This window comes from Silurus aristotelis (genome assembly GCF_946808225.1).
Source record: "Silurus aristotelis genome assembly, chromosome: 9".
Lineage (NCBI taxonomy): Eukaryota > Metazoa > Chordata > Actinopteri > Siluriformes > Siluridae > Silurus > Silurus aristotelis.
In genome coordinates this window covers 27,692,918-27,713,446 of record NC_139582.1, presented here as the reverse complement: position 1 = coordinate 27,713,446, position 20,529 = coordinate 27,692,918, and the positions used below count along the sequence as shown (strand labels likewise).

At 40.0% G+C, this 20,529-nt stretch overlaps 1 protein-coding gene and 1 long non-coding RNA gene across 3 annotated transcripts in view; both read left to right on the top strand.

Annotated features, from left to right (window-relative positions):
- Positions 1-18,385, top strand: part of tmem163b (transmembrane protein 163b) — a 47,740-nt gene extending 29,355 nt beyond the window's left edge. Inside the window, exons 5-8 of one of the 2 annotated variants that reach the window (XM_083550728.1) lie at positions 1,166-1,262; positions 9,925-10,036; positions 12,595-12,736; positions 14,287-18,385. In XM_083550728.1, coding sequence (XP_083406854.1) covers positions 1,166-1,262; positions 9,925-10,036; positions 12,595-12,736; positions 14,287-14,347 — 412 coding nt within the window. In that variant the 3' untranslated portion in view covers positions 14,348-18,385. Of the gene's footprint in view, positions 1-1,165; positions 1,275-1,997; positions 2,429-9,924; positions 10,037-12,594; positions 12,737-14,286 lie in introns of those variants that run through there. The other variant, XM_083550729.1, reaches the window with a different exon arrangement.
- Positions 18,386-19,540: 1,155 nt separating this feature from the next.
- Positions 19,541-20,529, top strand: part of LOC310731231 — a 2,100-nt gene continuing 1,111 nt past the window's right edge. The window contains exon 1 of the long non-coding RNA XR_014535104.1: positions 19,541-20,529. This exon is cut by the window's right edge and continues 362 nt beyond it. This is a non-coding gene — a long non-coding RNA (uncharacterized lncRNA).

Below are 20,529 nucleotides of genomic sequence, written 5' to 3'. Positions count from 1 at the left end.
TTGCAAACACAACCCCTTTTTTTTTGGTTTTTTTATCAGTATTGCTTCACCTTGAATATTTTTCATTGTTCAACAAAAAAAGTGTGGACCTGCACATCTGGGTGTAAGGCAAGCAAGTATCTGGAAATATCATCTTCTATGAGTACAAGTTCATAAACCTAATACAATTCCTTCAGTCTTTGATGGAAATTTCTCAGGGTTTGGATTCTCACCAGAGGTTGAGCTACTTCCAGCATCAGCAGCATACACAGGAACTAGACAGGATTGTTCGAGCTCGCTCTTGTCAAAAGCTAGTCATAGATCATGCTGCAAAGGTCATGTCTAAACTCCGTTGCGTTGTGATCTCTCGCCGTGCCATGCCCAAAGCGAATGAGGCATTAGAATGAGGCTAATAGAACAGATATTGGAGTTTCAAGCATGTTGTAAAGGACAGAGGTTTTCTTGGTTTAGCAACAAGCTGCATTTGAAAGAAAGATGGTCAGTAAGTGATACCAAGAACCAACTTGTCATTGCTGTTTCATAACTTTAAGAAAGTAATATTGCCTCCACTTTACATTCTGTCCGATGTGGTGTTCTGCACCAGCTAGTTGTCTCCTGTATTACCACAGCTACTAAACAGTTAAAGGTGATCATGTGGTACCCCACACTGTTTCAACTCTCTACCCACTTCAGAATACATTATTTAACAGATGCTAGTGATTAGGAAGTGGTAGGTCAGTGGTTAAGCAATTGGAAGGTCACAAGTTCAAATCCCAGCACCACCAAGCTGCCACTGCTTGGCCCTTAAGCATGGCCCTTAACTTTCAGTGTCTTCTTTGTAAGTCGCTCTGGATATGTCCAAATGCTTTGCAGGGGGCAATGCTCCCCTAGCTCCTGACCTGCTGTTCTTCTGCTAAAATTGTCTTTGCTATAGAACAAAACCCTGCACTGGTTCATACTGCGTAAGGCACATATTTAAAAATAGAACGAATGTATCGATCCCTCTCCTCCCTGTTAAATAAGTTCTGGATGCTATTTTGGAGTTGCCTGAGGGTGAGGATAACTATATTTCCAAAAAAATTTAATGAAACTTGACCTGATAATTTGATTTTAAGTTGGATTGTCAAAAATAACTTACTTTGGTTGACTAACTTTGTGGGTGTGTTTTTTTTTGTTTGTTTTTCAGAGCTTGTGTTGTTTTGGGGGTTGTGTTTATCCTGTCTGCGCTAACCATACTGGTTAAGGCCATCCATGCTCTCGCCACCAAAGTGCTCCCTGAAGTGGTAAGTAATGAAGTTTCCCATAAAATCAAAGACATGTCGATTGATAGAGAAGAAAACCCAGTATCTGTCCTTCAAAAAGTCAGACATACTCTGGTTCTAGTGTCCAGAAGCATTTGACGGTATTCTTTTGAAACACCCGATTCAAGTGTGTATGACTGTAGCTGTAGACTCTCTGCAAGTGCAGTGTTCTGCATTATACATATATAGATACATACAAATGTCAGCAGGGTGTATGAAAAAGGACCCCAGTCTGTCCATGAGTAAGTGAAAGATGGATTAGCCTGCTGAAAAGCCTGATGCTAAGTCCCTTTACGCGGCATAAATTGATTGATGAGTTTACACTGCGGCTCCCTCCTCTGTTCTTCACTTTCCCCAGTGAATGCACTGCTAAGCCATTGCCTCAGGGTAAAGGTACGCCACGTGTTCAAATATTTGTAGGGCCTTCGACTGCTAAAGATTTAAAACTCTTTTTACTCTCTTGCAAGGTGTATACCCAGATAGACCGTCTTCCAAGAGTGCTATTAGCAACCAAGTATCTACCAGGCTGGTCATGATTTAGGCAGGACCAACTCGTAAATAAGAGTTTGGTTTAAGCTGCTCTTGAAAGAGTATACCCCAACCAGAGGTGCAAAAATGTGGTATTCAGTATATGCAGTGCAATTCACATAGGGGCACTAATGTATGTAGTTTATTTATTCTTGTATTTACCCCTCTTTTTTTTTAGGAAGGGAATAGGGCCACCAACTATGGTCCCCCTTCAGCAAATGTGCAGTTGCACCCTTGCCCCATCCCACTCCCGATTTCTGCCAACCTTGGCAACAGTTGAAACTGTCTGTTAATTCTATACCAGCAAACAATTACTTCTATCATCTGTTCAGATGATGAACCTGGACAAACTCACTGAAGCAAGGCACAACAGCAGAATTTGTGAAAATTTGTAGACAATGATCTTCTAAATTCAGACCTTTAAAACTCCCTGGATTAGGCTAAGATTGTCCTGATTGTTGGACAGGCTGTTACTTTGCAAAGATGTACCACTTTGCCTTTATTACCCCCACATCATTCTCATGTTGTAAAGAAGCCTCCCTCTCGGTCATTGCCAAGAACAATCCCAGAAACACTTTCCTCATGCAACTTGTCCACACCTCCTACACCAAATCTTGCACTATCAAGATTAATAAAGGTGTCCTTTAAGACACATTTGGCGATGTTACAGCAATTACTGTCTTGTGTAGCTACAGTTTGTTTCACCCCCACTTACTCAGTGGCGGGCTGTGCATTTGGTACCTGGGTCTTCAGTGGGAACTTACCTGACTTAATCCACCTCTTAATACCACCATCACGTCGCACCAATAGAAACCATGCGTGGCATTACAGAGGGAGAGAGACATTTCACATTTGGAGAGTGAATACCATTTTACTAAAGCAAGAAAACCCAGTTAAGGCTCCAAACCTCTACACTACAACCAAAAACTGTGCACCTACAACATCTGGAGCAGTTCAGAATCAATATTTGTCTAATAAAATGACAAAAACATTAGAAATGTAAATAAAATACAACCTACTCACCAGAGATGCAGACTCATAATGTGCACCACTCCTCAGAGGCTGTAATCCAGTGGTACCGCTCGTATTCAATGGTCTGGAAGGGGAGAACAAACCCTTTCCCGGGTTGAGACAAGCTAGCTAACCTCGGGGTTGGCTGACCTCCTCACGATGTCTAGCTTTTTTGGAAAAAATTTTTAAAGTGTGACCTAGACCAAATAAATTTCTCTTCCTTCACAGGCAAAAAAAAAAAGTCTAACTCAATTGAAATAATGTGCGCAGAGCTACACACATCTTTTGCCAGTCGAACTTGGCTGTAACGGTTACCGTCTGACCAACCAATCAGAGGACGGAAAAATGCTGAAGCTTTTCTGGGCCAGCTAGCTGTCCCTTTGACGCAAATGTGGAATCTGATTGGTTAAAGAAACGGACCTATTGCTAATATTCTCTATGGTAAAAAAGGCCAGCAGTACAAACTTTAAAGGCCCTGGGTAGGTTAGATTGATATGGCAGAAAATAGAGGCTAAAATCTGATTGGACAAAAAAATCTAACACCAACATACACGTACTGGAAGCAGTGAGGCTAAGAGAAACGCTGCGAAATGTAGAGAATAAAATGTTGGGAATAAATAAAAACAATTTCATGAAACAAATATTAGAATTTAGGTTGTAAATGTAGTTTTCCCTTGTAAACGCATATTTTCCTTTCCATTTTGGCCCTCAATCCACCACAGTCAAGGAAAATGTAGCTTTTTTGCAAATGCTCTCCAAAGTGGATTGATTGAAATTAAATTGTGGACATTTTCGAATTTACCCGGATTAGTGTAGACGTAGCCAAAGTCTATTGTTACATATATTTCGAGACTGTTTTGTTTTGTGCGCTGAAACCCAATCCCACATACATTTTTAAGATTCTTCATTTCTACTGTCTGTAATTTTTTTATTCTGATTGAGACTTGACATTTTCTAACAAACTATGTTGCTCTATTTACCGAATTATGAGTTCTTGAAGGTGACTGAATGGCAAACAATTCCATCTATGGCATTTGGCAGACGCACTAATCCAGAACATTTATTTTGTATATCTCTTATATAACTGAGCAGAAGAGCCTTGGACAAGGGCGCCGCAGTGGCAGAATTTGAACTCGCCAACGTTCCGACCGTCAAACTAGCTCGCTCGCTTGCTTATTGTGTGTGTAGAACCTCGCAAGCAACCTCTTGTTCATAAATCTGGCTTCCGAGCTTCATGATCATCTTCAAAACTTTGATCTTCGAACCTGATTTTTGAGTCATCATTTTCATCATAGTCGTTTCTTTAGCCGAAAGTTTCGTTTCCAAAGAATTTCACTTTCAACATCCACAATTCGTCGATCTGATTTGCCAGACGTCAGAATGAGGATGAAGTGACAGAACACAGCTGAGGTGTGAAGCGAGACGAGACGAGACGAGCGTCACAAGGCGAAGTGGGAAGCCAGGGACGGGTGTGTGCCTGCTGCGAATCAGCTCGCTCCTCTGTTGCCAGGCAATTCGGGCTGCTTGGCAACATAAGGAGGGAAGAGAGCTCCGTTATTCCCCCACCCCCAACTCACTTTCTCTCTTACACACACACACACACACACACACACACACACACACACACACACACACACACACACACACGTGCACAGACACAAACACACAAAAACGCTGTGCTTTGCTTACCCCATGCTGTAAAGTAACAGAGTTAATAGAACAGAAGCTGCTGAGAGAAGAAGTAGAAGTGTGTGTGTGTGTGTGTGTGTGTGTGTGAGATGTTTTAATCAGGACTCTGGCTGCTCTCTAGAGGTCTTGAGCTCCTGTTCTGGCCTGTGAAGCTGCATTTGGCGCATACAAGCACCTGTTAAAAATAGATCTGAGATTTTTCTGCTGCCTTCATCTGCTACTGATGTCTCTCTAACACAAACACAAGTTTCTCCCTTTTATGCGCGATACACTTTCAAGCTGTTCTTCACCTTTTTTCTGCTCTCTTGCTTCGACGCACATCCGGCCATTCAAACGTTTCAGCCATTTTTTTTACACTCTTACTTACACCAACACACACACGCAAACGCACCTTCCATTTAAATGCCGGTTGTGTCCTCACTTTTGTCTCCCTGTCTACTTCAATCTGTCGATCCACCTCTTCTCATTCTCCCGTTCTCTCTAGTCACACTCATACCAGTTAGATATTCAGTCGAGGGGTGTGTATGCTTAGCGGCGGCACGTGGAAACCGATCTGCCTGTGTGTTGTCTGTGTGTACACAGGTTTTGTAGAATGCTATTATACTGCCTGCTGATTATTAACAATCTCAAGCATCTCTTGGATGCAGAAAAAAAGTGAAGGAGGCATAAATACTGATTTGGGTGCAGGGGGAGAAGCTTCATGTAGTGGGGGTGGTCACACTTGTGGTAATTTCCAAATGAAATTAGATCTATGCTATAATACAGTGGTTTAATAAAAAAAATTTTAAAAAAAAGTTTACACACGCTTATGAAATTGCAAGACTGAAACAACAAATGTCAGACTTCCAACAAACAAAACAGAGAAAAAATATAATTAGCTAAAAACCAGCACAGATTGGCATCAAGCCTTTTAGAATAAGTTTCTCTTAACTTCACACACACACAATTTTGGAAGTTTATCCCGCTCTTCTTTGCAAAAAAAAAAAAAAAAAAAAAAAAAACGTCCTTTAAACTGTGAGGGGAACTCCTGTGTACGGCCCTTGCGAGGTCATTCTATAGGTTTTTGGGCCATTCCTGGACTTTCATTATCTTTTTCTGAAGCCATGTCTTTGATTCATTGTAATGTTGAAATGAGAACTTTCTCTTCAGCTTTTTTTGACGGAGCACAGAAGACATTTTCCTATCTATCTTGATCAGTGCTCCTGGTCCAGCTAAAGAGAAACGTCCCCAAAGCATAATGCTACCCCCACATGTTTCACAATTTTGGTTAAATCAATCAATCAATCTATCTATCTATCTATCAATCTATCTATCTATCTATCTATCTATCTATCTATCTATCTATCTATCTATCTATCTATCTATCTATCTATCTATCTATCTATCTATCTATCTATCTATCTATCTATCTATCTATCTATCTATCTATCTATCTATCTATCTATCTATCTATCTATCTATTGGCTTTGCACTAAAAAAAAGTTAAACTATTGTCTCGTCGGACCATGAGACATTCTCCCACATGGTTTAGGAAAACCATGTGTGAATGAATCTTTTGACATACTTCAGTCAGGCTTGTATATTTGTCTTTGTAAGAATACCCCACAGCCCAGACTTGTGAGTACAGGATAGTCACATGCAAGGAGTGACGAGTACCTGCCAGAAATTCTTGTAGTTCCTTAAGTGTTGCTGGTGGCCTCTTGGTAGCCTCTCTAAGTTTTCTCCTTGTTCTGATCTCTGCAATGTCTCTGTGCCACATTTTTGAAGGTGGTTTTGACAGTGTTCCACTGTACATTCGATGCCTTCGATATTCTCGAAGCTGTAGCTTTGGCAACTCTTTGGGGCCCATGGCTCTTAATAGAATGCGACCCCAATCATTCAAGTAAATAGCAGCAAAGGCAGCAAACAGCTGACTTTTATCTGGGTTTTAATCAAAATCATTGTACTCTGAGGACACTTAGAGCCTCTTTTAAAAAAGGGTTTGCAATCAGGATGCTTTATTTTCTATTTGTTTTTTTACTCCATTTTAAAACATTCCCAATTATTTCCGTTTGTTGGAAGACCACATTAAAGTCGTAACAAGTCTGACATTTGTATTGTTAATTATTTCTGTCTTTATATAAAAAAACCCTGCACTTTTATAAGGGCGTGTAGACGTTTTAGATCCATTGTATGTTATATCGTTTGGTGATCGCACACACACACATGCGGTTTAACAAAGCCATCCACCTTGTTAGTTCATTAAAATGAACAATGGACAGATTGTTTAAACTGCATGTGTGCTTTTATTTTGCTTATTATAACGTTAGCATACTTTCTCATGATCTGAAAGGTCATCGGCAGAATTCATAAGTGCCATTAAAAAATAAAAGATGAATAGAATTGTGTGGAACCGGTGGATATACGTCGTAATAGCGCATACGCGGTGGAGGATCTGAAACCACCAGCTATACCTGGGCTATAATAACGAAACCGGGCCCAACAGAGGACCGTAAACGCTCTTCTTCACCGAATCGTTCGAGTTTATTTGTTCTATAAGATAACCTACGCATGAGTGTTTGTTCTATACCCTCATAAGTAAGATGGGCGTACAATAAAGAGTCCCCTCGACAGTAATGCCAGGCAAGGTGACGGCGTTACGCCTCGGTACATGTTTGTACAATAATTAAAACGTCTCTCACCAGGAGCTTCACCTGTCTAAACATAAACCGCTTGTTGGGGAAAACAAATGAATCAATTATGGCTACGGGTTTATTCATTTAAGAGCATGCGACAGCAAAGAGAGAGAAAAAAATACTCTGTGCACTTGTCGCATACCTTGATTAAGCGCCCTGTTTGACTGTTCTGGCAACAATCCAACTTTTCGAACAGATTTGAACGGATATTCCACGTCACCCAGATGAGAACAGGTTTCTTCCTCATACCGTCTCAGGGAGGGTTTTTTCCTACTGGGGAGAAACATATAGGGATACATTTATGGATGAAACGTTTATATTCGTAATATACGTTACACTATATGGACAAAGGTTTGGGAACACCTCAGCATATGTGATACGTTTCAAACATCCCATTCACATTATGTCTCATAATTAGCTTCATTCTTCTGGGAAGATGTTCCACCAGATTTTGGAGTGCGTTCATGGAGATTTGTGTTCATTCAGTCACAAGTAAAGTGAAGTACTGATGTAGGTGAGGTGAGGAGGCCTGGGTTGCAGTCAGTGTACCAATTCATTGTTTAATAGAAGTGTGTATAGAGCTCTAGAGCAGGAGATCTTGCACTCCAACCCAGGTAGACCATTGTGGGGCATTGCCATTCTTGAACATGTTTGAGTCTCCTAGTTCAAGCGAAGGGCAAAATTTCCAAAGACGTCTTTACATCTACATGTATTGTGTGCCTCGAAGTTTTTGGTAACAGTTTGGAACCACATATGGCTGGAAAACAGGACGCTCTGGAAATATGTCTATGCTACAAATGGAAATAAAATTTAATTTTGGATATTATGGACGTTTTAATCCAAGACCTGCTGCTGGTGTAATCATAATGCATGACCTTATCTATTATCTGGTGTCCCTAAGGAGACACCGGTTTCCTTTCAAGGTTTTCAAATGCTTTTCCTCGACCCCTTCGGCCTTTTGTTTGTATAAAACATCTGAGTTTCGGCAAACAAACAGACTAAATGAAACCTAACCGAATTGCACCGAATGGCTCCTCGTCCAGCTACATGGCATCCTTTGTCCTATGGTGGTCCATTCTGTTGGTCACTCATTGGAAATGCAACAGATGGTGGACCTTTGCTTCCTCTATTATACCCAGCATTGATTAAATTGCATTCAAACTGTAATCACAAGTCACACAGTGCATAGCAGTGGGTCTCATTAAAAAATAAAAAAGAAAAAACAAGGAAAAGTGATGTGGAGCAATTTGGACTTTTTTTTTTTTTTTACCTTCTCTACTAAAAATGGATCTTCAAGCTGTTCTGTTATAATAAGGCATGTGCTATAAAAAGGCAGCTATAAAAAGGCAGGTTTTTCCCCCTGAAGTAAAGCTTTTTATCTTTTTAAATAATTACTGATGTTGGCATCGTTAGCTCCTGATTAGGCACAGAGGGAGGAATTATTACTGTGCAAGTATGCCATTAGGTTTTTCCAAATATTACTTTTTAAACAGTTTAGAATTCATGCTTTTTTTTTTTTTTAAATAACATCCAATTCCGCATTTATTTTCCATTTGCTGTTAGAAGAACCTTTCAATATTCCGGGAAGGTGTTGCACTGATACCGATGTAGGTACTGATGTAGGCCCAGGGTGGTGTCGGCATTCTAATTCATCACATTCAATAGGGGTCGAAGTCAGAGCTCTATAGCAGAAGTTGACGACGCCAGTGAAATGATTCCTCATAACATTTTAAAGCCGGTTTTGGATTTGTACAGAGGAGGGACACGGGGTATAACGGTAAGAGAATGCTGAGGATGGAGCTGCCAAGAAGAAGGTTTATGGATGTGTCGATGGAAGACATGCAGGTAGTGTGGGTGAGGACAGTGGGGTTTTTATTTATTTACAGCTTTATTATGATGGCCTGTATATTAACTTCTTGGGAAAAAACCGGTAGTTCTATGCAAAATCACACATTGAGCGCCCCCCCATATAAATAAAATGGAACGATCCTCGTTTCACGACACCGCTGTGAAGACTCGACTGCGAGATTGGTAGAATCAGGCTCCTCCCATCGAAGCATCCAATCTTTGACTATTCGGGGTCACCCCCAGCTGTCGCCAATGCAAAGTTGAGATCTGGAATTTTGCACAAACAATAACAGTATTATGTTCTGGGCTTGTTTCTCTCTCTTTATTTAAGCGACTTGGTTCATCACCAGGGAGGTGCAGCAGGCATTTTTTAAAAGCTCTGCAGACTGATCTAGATTGAGGGTCTTATTAGTGTTGAATAAGTGGATAGATGAGACTTCAGGGTGCTGCCCGCAACCTACTGGGGTTTTATTTTAAAGATGACTTTTCCTTGGCTTTATAGATGGGGTTTTTCCTGATACTGCAGATTCATCAGAGTGTCGGAGGGGATCGGGGGGTATATTGACACAGATTGCATGTTTATGTTGGCGTGTGTATTTGAGAGGGGAAAAAAAGTGCTGTGTTTTAATAACTGTAACCTTGCAGCGCTGCAGTATTTCTTGCCTACAAGGTTGGCATGCAGTATTAATGATTTGGCTAAGAGTATAAATGCAGCTTTTTCCATCTCTCTCTCTCTCTCTCTCTCTCTCTCTCTCTCTCTCTCTCTCATTGCTCATCTTTCACCTCTCTTTCTCCCCCCCACACTCTCGCCCTCTCCACCCTTCTGTCAACATCCATCTGTGCATCTCATCTCTCTCACTCTCTCTCTCTTCTCACTCTCCCCTCTCTCGCAGGATGACTTCCTCTACAGCGTGTCGGTGCTCAGCGGCCTGGTGTGCACAATTCTGGCGGTGCTCAAGTGCATGCTGGGTAGAGTGCTCACCAGCAGGGCACTCATCACCGACGGTATGTTTTTAATCACTGCGCCATCGCCTTCCCGCCCCTCCCATTTCTCTCCGCGTGACAGAATAAGGAATAGGGAGGAACAGCGAAAAAAGTAAGGGTCACGCCCAACGCCGGAAGAACGTTCCAGCTTGAAGTCCAAATCAATAGATTAGAATATAGAGTTTTTATCCGACTAGCCATCGATTTTGCAAACATCAGCCTGAGAATCCTGCTCTTGGCTGACAGGAGTGGAACCCGACGTGGTCTTCAGCTGCTGTAGACCATCTGCTCCTTAATTGGAGCTCTTGACTCGTATCTGCATGATTTTATGCATTGCGCCACAGGCACGTAATTGGCCCGTTTGAATAAATGCAGGTGTACAGATGTTCCTCGCGAAGTGGCCGCTCGAGGGTACATATCCGTGTTCCAGTCCATACTAGTGCCAATATCATAATAAGACTAATCTAGGCTACACAACAAGTATGTAGAGTGACCAGAGATCTGAGAAGGAATGATGAGCCTTCAAAAACAAACGATGCATCGCAATCAGCTTCCCAGATCATGAATTAGCACTGCACAGTGGTGGGCAGTAAAGTAAATGTAAATAGTTATTGCACTTTAGCAGCGTTTCTATACTTTACCAAAGTATTTCCATTTGGGGAGACTTTTACTTTAACTTCAATCCTTTTTAAAGAATTTTTACTCAACCACATTTTTCCGCAATCAGTCGTTCTTTTTTATGAGGATAAAAACGTAACTGGTCAAACACACAGCGAGCCACCAATCAGGATCGAGCGTGCACTCCGTTTGGAACTCGTTTGGATTTGCGATTGGTGTATCGACTCATCACCAACATACAGTTCAGCATCAGTTCAACAGCAAGCAGAACATTTTGAGCAGAATAAATGATGAAGGAAACTCCAGACTCGACCAGACTTGAACGTAGGCTCAAAGATCCGCTAGCCCTCAACACAAGGTACACCTTAGCGGAAAAGCCAAAACCAGTTGATTCGTCAGGTTTCATTTCCTAAAATACAAATAAAGTTGAACGCCTCAACACCGCATTAACCAAGATCAACACGACAGCCTCTTCAACAGGTCGGTCAAAAATCACAAAACAGTAAAGCAATCTTTCAAAACACAACCTTCAAAAAAACACAAAGAAGGAGATCCATTAGTATTCAATGGACAACTAAAATAAAGTAAATCATTTTGAACAAAATGAAAACCAAATTAAGTAATTGGTACCTGGTCATTGTCACTTAAAATATAGCGGAGAACAAAGTACATAAACTGAATCGCAGTATGTGGTTGTGTAGGGAATAAAAGTTGCTTGTATCGTTGGTTCTCAGTAAAACTAGAAAGTAGGCCAAAAGAATTCTGAAGTACAGTAACAGTACATTTACTCAAAACATTTACACCATTAACTTCGGGACACCGTTAACCCAATTTCTGGACACATGAATACATACGTACGTCACACCACTGGCATTTATCAGCAGCATCACAGGATGAAATTTCTCGTTTTGATTCTTAGCCTGGAGCCATAGACATTACATTTCATTCTAGACAGTTGTTAATTTGCAGGCTGACAAAGGCTCTTGCAATTTAACAAGCTGTACTAGCTGACGGTCTGCTGCCACCATCAGCTGCCACCATCAGCTGAAAGGGAAATAAATTGCAACATGTTGGCCAGCAGGGCACTGTACATAAATAGCATACATTCTAAAATTGGTGTAACCGGTGTAGATCAAGTGTAAATATGTTATTGCAAAATGCAGAAAGGTTCTAGAGGAGAATACTTCTGCTAGACCCTGTAAATTAGTCAGCAGGCCACATGTGTAGTCTAATAGAAAATACTGGTGAGAACAATCATTAAATTGTAGCCTAGAGCTACAATTTAATAAAAACAAAACAAAAAAACACAGACAGCCCAATCATACCCCAATGAATAAGCAAAACTCAGTCCAGATATAAAAAAAATACAAAAGTCAATAAATTCATCTAACCCTAATAATACTGCAAAAAACGTGCAGGAGCTCTCAAGGATTGTTACCCATTTAACCGACAACACTAGAACATGGCAGAATGTTCTTTTTTTCCTTCTTCTTTAAGTTAAAGAAACACAGACACTTTGCACTGACAGTAGAGCAAACATAGACCTGATTCACACACTCGCAGACCTGCAAAGCTGACTAGCATGCACCCAAATTTGGCAGCAGAGTGCGAAATTTAACACCTCACACTGAGAAATTTCCTTTCAACACAAAATCATTGCACACCTTTTACTCCACGTATGAGGAGTCCTTTCTGAGAATTACATCTGAACAGGGGTTTGGGGGTAGTGTGGTGGTTGGGGGGTTAAAAGAGCTGATAGTAGTTCTGACTTGTGCATTAGCATTAGGTAGTAGCAGCTAATTCACAATGACTTGTGCGTTTCAAAAGCTACAAATAGCTTGAAAAAAACCCCTTTTTTTTTCTCCCTACATTTTCCAAATGCTTGCATTTTTCCCAAAATATTCCAGAAGTTTCTTGTGCCGAATCACTTCTCACCGTGCTGTTCGTTTGTTCACCTGCAGGCTTTAACTCGCTAGTGGGCGGTGTTATGGGTTTCTCCATCCTCATCAGCGCTGAAGTGTTTAAGCACAACCCCAAGGTTTGGTATTTGGACGGCGCCATCGGTGTCCTGATTGGACTCATCATCCTCGCTTACGGCATCAAGTGAGATATCCAAGCATGCGCTTACAGTCCTGAATGCAGAACTTTAAATATCTTATTTTTTTTTGTTTTGAGTATAGTGTTTGTAGACTTCGTTAAACTCTGTTAAAAACCTTTGGGATGAACTTGAAATCCAAACCCAAGCCAGACTTCCTCACTTGACATCAGGGCCTGATCTCAGTAAAGCTCTTGTAGCCGAATGTTCACAAATCCCCACAGTAACGGCTTAAAAGGAAAGCTTTCCAAGAAGACTGGAACTTTTTGTAAATGAGATCTAGTTTGACTTTAGTAGACTCTTAACTATAGACAAGTAAGCAAACCAAACACCAGTCAAAATATATTTATATATTAAAGAGGAAAACTCTGGTTTTGGTATTGCTCCTAAAGGAATTCCAACCATTAAATCCCACCTACCCCCAAAAGGAAAGGAATTCTGATCAATCCCACCCATTACCAATATACTTCTATACTTCTGACTAGTCCTAACAGCCTCCAAAGGCAGTCCAATGACCAATCCAATTTACTCCCCATGGAAATCTGATCAATCCCACCAGCAACTAATGATATTCTAACCAATCCTGGTTACTCCTGAAGGAGTTTAAACCAGTATCTCTTTTGCTACCCATTCCCAAAGGTCCCAAAGGCCACCCAATCATGAAACAATTCTGGCCAATCCTATCTGCACCTAAATATTTCACCTAAACTAACAAATGAAATACAAACGAAATTCCACCTTCACCTAACAAAACATTGACCAATTCTATCCACTCTTGCCAATTTATCTACAATTCACACGAATAACAGCTAAATCCTAGTCATGTTGCACACCACTAAACCAAGGCCAAGTTTTTAAATGGCTTCTGCTGCAATCTGTTCCTCAGCCCATATGAGTTGCAGTTCCCATTGACAACCGTATGGTTTTTGCCAAGGTCTTAAAAAGTCTACAATAATTTTCCAACGTCCATGTAACACCAAAATGAATGCTGATTGGAACGCTCCCGCAGCACTTTAGAGCGCTTTCGTTTGTTTGTTTTTATGTTGTAGTTCTGTCTGTAGTCCAAATCTAATTCGCTGCAGTACGACTACAAATGAGACAAACATGCAATCAGCTTTCTGTTATTGGCGCGAATCTCCCCTCGGATTGTACCGCAAACGTAAAAACGGATTTTATTTTTCAGCTACGGCGAAGTGAAAGTTTAGCGAAACTTAAAAAGACTCGGTTAAGGTCTTAAAAGGGCTTTAATTTGACTTGGTGAAACCTACAGAAACCCTTTAATAAATATAAACAAAAAAACAGCTAATCAGAAAGCCTATGATGGGAAATGGCAGGCGGAGCGGTTTTCTTTTGCTTTATTTGGTTTGCAGACAGATGACAATTCAAGACTAAAGTCATTAAATTCGAGTTCCAAGTGATTGATTAGTAACACAAATGAGAGATTATTGTCTTTATCTAGCAGCAATCCAATTGTTAAATCAGGTTGCAACCATGTCATGTTCCAGTGATAGTGTTGGGGTGTATTGCTGTCAGTCACACATCTGCTTTCTTCCCTCAGGCTGTTGATTGACACTGTCCCTCGAGTAAAACAGACCAGGCACTACGAGCGCTTCGAGTAGGATCAACAGCGCACAGTGGAGACTCTGGACTTTATACACCCACAGATACACACACACACACTTTGAAAAGACTCTTGCGACGAATAGGAAACCCACGCACAAACACTGCACATATAACACACACACATACATCTGCATACATACAGAATGCATCACTGTAACCTCTCATCATCTTCAACATCACCCCTGCTCCAGGAGGAAGACAAGGACGAAGTCAAACAAGAACAGGTCCTGAAGACATGAGTCAAGGAAGTGTTCTTCAAGGGTGTGGCAAATCGAATGACGCTGATCTTTGAGGACATAAAATGTTAATCATCTGTGGTGAAGAAAAAAAAAGCACTCATATACACATTTCCTATGAAAAAGAAAGAGAGCGTGAGCTCGCTGAAAACGAGACGGTACCTTGGACACGAAACTATATTTAGCATCCATTCATCTCCAGCAGGATCTTCGTGTGCACCTCGAGCAACAAACCAAGGAGCAGCTGCCACGCCGTTACAGTAACTCAGTCTGGACGCCCCCCCCCCCCTCCTTTTCCTTCCTTTAAATGTGATTACAGGGTACGGATTTCGTTTGTCAGGTGGACGTCTACCTCTTTCCAAACCCGCCAGTTGCAAGATGATCACATCCTGCAGCTCATACAGTGAAGAACGTTATGATTAGAAGAACAGAGAAGAAGCACACTCATTGGCGCACAGAGAGATTAGCACATGATTAAAATTTGTACTGGTGTACTGTACATAAAGCACTCATAGTTACTAATAGCATAGCTACATTGTTCTGATAGGTCAAATTTGTGCTGATATTTTGGAGTGGTTATGTAGAATTACCTGATGTTTATTGTATAATTATTGGTAGTAGCATACACTGGAATTTGATATATATTCGCTAGGTAGTTTAACGTCATTTGAGTTCACTTAGCTCGCGCTAACTCGTTCTTACGTTTGGTTATTGGAAAAGGCGAGCGATTTCTCTTGATGCGTTTTAGGTATCGTGCGTGTACACAGCTGTCAAAAAACTCGGTGTGATTAGCCTTGTATTCGGAGAAAACGTGTTAAAAACCGCTATTCAAGCTACCGAGCTACACGTATAAATGTACATACTTTTCTGTATCCGTACTGCCGGCACACACAGCATTAGTTTTTCACAAGTATTTAATCCGTAAACCTCCACAACCGAACGTACCTTCCTCTAATGACCTGTCTTTTCTTTTCTTTCCTGTTTTACTTGTGTAATACTTTCTTAAAATATGGATGTAGAGTAGATCTAGATGTAGGACCAGACTACAAATAAGAACACGTTTAGTATGAGTCTAGTGTTATTGAGACCTGGGATGTGCTCTGAACCGTTTTGATGATTACAGCAGCAGTTCTTCACTATCTAAATCTTCAGTATCTCCAGGTGAGTCAAAAGTAAAGCCATTCTTAGGAAGTAGTTGTGGAACTGATAATGAGAGAGTTGAACATTTCAAAGTCATACAACTTTTAATCCACCTTAAGAATGCTACTTCTAGCTAGACCTGTATTTTGAATGAACTTTTTCAATTCGAATCATCTAATCTCCTCACGAGTGCTAATTCTGGCTAAGCTAACTGCCATTTCCTAGTCGTCTTTTTTGTTTTTTTCTATTCTATTTGCTCGGCTAATTCTAGTAAGGTAACTAGGAACTAGCTTGCAGGCCAATGTAGCTTGTGTATAACGCTAATTTACTGATCGATTTCACATTTCCTAAATCGTTAATTCACCTTAAAATAGTTATTTCTATCTAATCTGAAATGCTAGTCATTTCTTTAGAGAAAAGATGCTACATCTATCAAATTAGCTAGAACTTAGACAGGAAAGTCTGATGGTGCCATCTCACAAAAAAAAAAAAAAAAAAAAAAAGATTGAAATGTGTAGGTTTACTTTTAATCAAATCTCCCCATTTGATCTGAATATTAATTCTAGCCAGTTAGCTAGAAGCTAAAAATCTTTATAGCTTATCAAGTATTAGCACATTCCCTAGTCTTTAGGATATGTATTAAGAATGTTGATTAATTTATTCGTTTTAGATTTTATAAAACGTTAATCCACCTTAGGAATGCTACTTCTAGCTAGTCTAGAACGTTCGACGTTTAATTATAAACAAAACTTTTTTTTCTTTCGCTATGAAAATCAAATCTCCTCACAAGCGCTGACTATTGCTACAGTAACTGGAATTTTATTTTCCTTTTAGGAGATTTATGGGGGAAAAAAGTGCTGATTTGTTGGTTTTTAATTTATAAAACATTAAACTACCGTAAGAATGATATTCCCAGCTATCCTCATACAGTGCTGTAAAAAAGTATTTGCCCCCTTTGTTTATTTAAAAAAACTTTTCTTTTTTTTTTTAATTTTTTTATTTTCCACATTACTGAATAATATTGATTTATTGATTAGTTTTTCATTCTTATAAACCATTAATCCGTCTTCAAGAACGCTAGTCAAGGACGGTAGGTTTTTCATTGTTTTTCTACCTCAACTCTACACGTGGATGCTAATTCTAGCTGCGCTAGCTGGCATTCCCTGTGTTTTTATAAGCATAATTAATTAAGGGTAACCAATTTATTGATTCTCATTTCATAAAACACTAATCTATCCTAAGGACGCTACACGTAGCTCACCTAGAAAGTCTTGCTTTTAATTTGTTTCTTATCAAACCACGTCTTAAGCGCTAGCTCTGGCTTTTCTAGATAAGGTTTAGCATTAGGCTGTTCTGATGCATTCACACACACTTTTAAAAATAATACATTCAAATTAACACTGATTTGATGATTCAATTCTCATTGATAAACATTAACTTCTAGCTAGTCTAGAAAGTTTCCTTGATTTGATTGTTTCCTCCTCAAATTTGGTCTTAAGCAGCAATTCTGGCTAGTCTAGCTCAGAGCTAGCATCCGGAAAATAAAAGAACCAGGAGATATTTGAAGAACATAACGATTTATTGATTAATTCATCTATTTAGAACACGTTAATTTACCAGCTAGTCGTAATCGAATTTTTCCCTCTCAACTCTACTCCTGGATGGGCTAGCTGGCATTCCTTGCTGTTTTTTTTGTTAAGCTTGGTTAGCGCGAGACTGATCTGGAAAATGAAGTCTCACATTTCCTGGTTCTTTTAAGACAATTCTGAAGAATAACCTTGATCTGTTTGATTGCGTTCTCATTTAGGACACGTCACTCCGCCTAGCTAGTTTTTAATTTATTTTCATTTCATCTTTTATATTTCTTCCCTCAACTCTCCTCATCGATGCTAATTGTAATTGGTTAACCGTGTTCGCTAAATTCTTCAAAACAGACAGAGTTGAAGTTGGACTATCCACACTAACTAAAACTCTTCCATAAGGCGAAACCACATCCATGTTACGGTTCTTCGCGAGTAAACAGGTGGTGTCGCTATGTGAGGCGTTAACTGCAGCTAAAACATAGCAAGCTGTCACGTGTTACACTCATTTTTAGCCTTTCCAGCTGTGCATACGTATTTTTTAGTCAGGTATCCGAGAGTCACATGTAGCAAAACCCGTGTAGACGTACGTAGTGGCTACAGGCGCACTAGTGATCGTAGCTAGTAAACGTTTTCGTGCAATATCGTGAGTCTGGGGATCTTTCTGCCGATTTAGGATCACGGCAAACACAAATAAAGGGAACCCCGCACTGCGAGGTCATCGGGTTACCCCCACTCGAGCGGTTTCGTGAAGATGTATATTTTTCCGTAGAGGGATTTCCTGCGCTCAGACGCCGTGGACATCTCTTCCCCAGGACCTGCCGAGTCTGAAGGAGTCTCTGCATGGCTTCCATTCTCACCTGTTTACTTGCCTTACTGGCAAGGAGCCCCTAGATATGTATACATGTTCTCACACACACACACACACACACACACACACACACACACACACACACACAGAGTGCAAATGTGTATATACAACTCTATATAGATATTCTATAGAATTTTTTTTTTGTTGTCACAAAAAGAGTTTATTGAAAAATAAAGATATATCCAGCGTATTCATCAAAAAGAAAAATGTCCTGTAATCTTCTATCACTGTCATAACCTGAAACACAAAGCTGATGAGAAAGTCGACGCACATGTACACAGGGAGGAGGATGGAAAAACAAACAAAAACAAAGCAAGGGTATAAAAAAAATGAGCAGTAAACATGATGTCGCGTCTCGCATCAATACTTCGAGTGATTTACGGCGCCGACTTTCCGAACTCGTTTCGACACAAGTCGAAATTAATGACTGGCTTGTTTCATCACAAGTGCACCTTTTTCACACTCCGTCCACGACTGTAAACAAATACGAATTATAATAATTACCCCCCCCCCCACCCCACCCCACCAAACCCCAAGAAAAAAGTGTGGGGGGAAAAAGGAAAAGAAAGTTTGGCTGTCACGATTATATACAAACTCAGATCTCTGTGAGCGAGAAAAAAAACCCGTTTATATAGATATAAATATATACATAAATGTGCAAATGCGTAAACAAAAAAAAAGTTGAAAAAATAAAATAAAATGAGGTTCCTGCTGAATTTTTTCCCCCTTAAACATAGAATCCGATCTCAAAGGTGCAACGTTTGTTCATAACAGTGACGCCGTGGGGGACGATGGTACTATATAAATAATCGTAAAACAATCTATAATATAGAACAATAAATTACAATTATAATAAATGAATAAAAATAAAATAAATTTTTTTATACACATCACTCATCAGTAGTCTTTCCTTTCTTTCTTCCTTTCTTTTTGTCCATTTACTTTTGATAATTCCAGTGTAAAAGTTTGTTATTGACCTCCAACGATCATAAAAGTAAAAACCTACAGAATTTGCGAAGTCTTCATTTTGTCCCCCAATGTCAAAAACATTCCGTCCGGGACAACACACGTTTTTCTTTTTCTTTTTTTTTAAACTTAGCATAAATAATTCCCCCTTATAGCAAAAAAGAAAAGGAAAGAAAAAACTTATATATATATATATATATATATATATATATATATATATATATATAATATATATAAAATTACCAGACATTATTTTTTATACTAAATGATAAAAAAATAAAAAAATTTAAAATAAACCTAGATAAAGAATACAGTGTTGCCAGATGTGGGGTTTTGGTACGCAGGCTCAGATAAGAAATATTTTTTTAATTAAATTAAATTTGCAAAGAATTCTTTCAGTATGTACATGAGCTTATTTTTTTTCCCCCTATTTTTTATTTATTTATTTTTTTTAGATGAGCTGCAGGAATCTAATCGCCACATCTGGAATCGCTTGTGTTTTCTTCCAAATCGTTTTCAATATATGATATTGAAATTGGGAGAAGTAGCGAGCGGGAGATGGTGTTTGAGGGTCCCGGGAGTGCGTGTGTCAGGGGTTTTAATCACGTCGCCGAGGTTCCCATTGTTGGCTGAAAGAAGGCCACGAAAACACACGAGGGGAAAAAAAAACAACAAACAAAACCAAACGGATCGATGAGTGTGCATGTGATATTGTGGGTACGCTGCGATTTAAAATCCGTATTTTACACGCCAGTTCAGTGCAGGAAGTCCGAATAGAAGCAGGGATTCAACAGTTTTCCTGGAGGGTTTTCCAACCTCTTGTTTTTCCCTCTGGTGCTTCGACAGTAAAAGTTCCTTCCTTGGGCCCATTGGTCCCGTGATGAATTGGAGATTAGGATTCGATAAAACACGATGAAATGGATCGGCGGCGGCGCTGAACAGTGTCCTCCAGGGGGCAGTGACGAGTTCCGTGTACCTGCACGCCTTCAAGTATTTCAGGCCGTTTTTCGGACGAGGACTTGTCCAGTTCGGCCTTTTTCTTTGCATTTGCCTTGTTTTCTTCGCTTCACGACCAATCACGAGGTTCTGAAACATAAAAACCTCGCGAGAAACGCAGGCTTCAGCGTCAAACGTGTGTGTGTGTGTGTGTGTGTCCAGTGTTTCCCAGTGTTTATTTTACACAAAATAGCAGAACGAACGCAACAGACCAGACTAAACAAAAGTCCAGCACACGGTGTGATGACGTCACGGCTGCCTACTGTAAAAGTTTACTGAGCAGTTACAAGCAGTTGGGAGTCGCAGGGCTGGTGGTTGTTCTTCACAAGGTTCTTTCGATTTCTAATGAGTGCAGGTCAATAATTAACGGGTGACTGATCATAATCAGG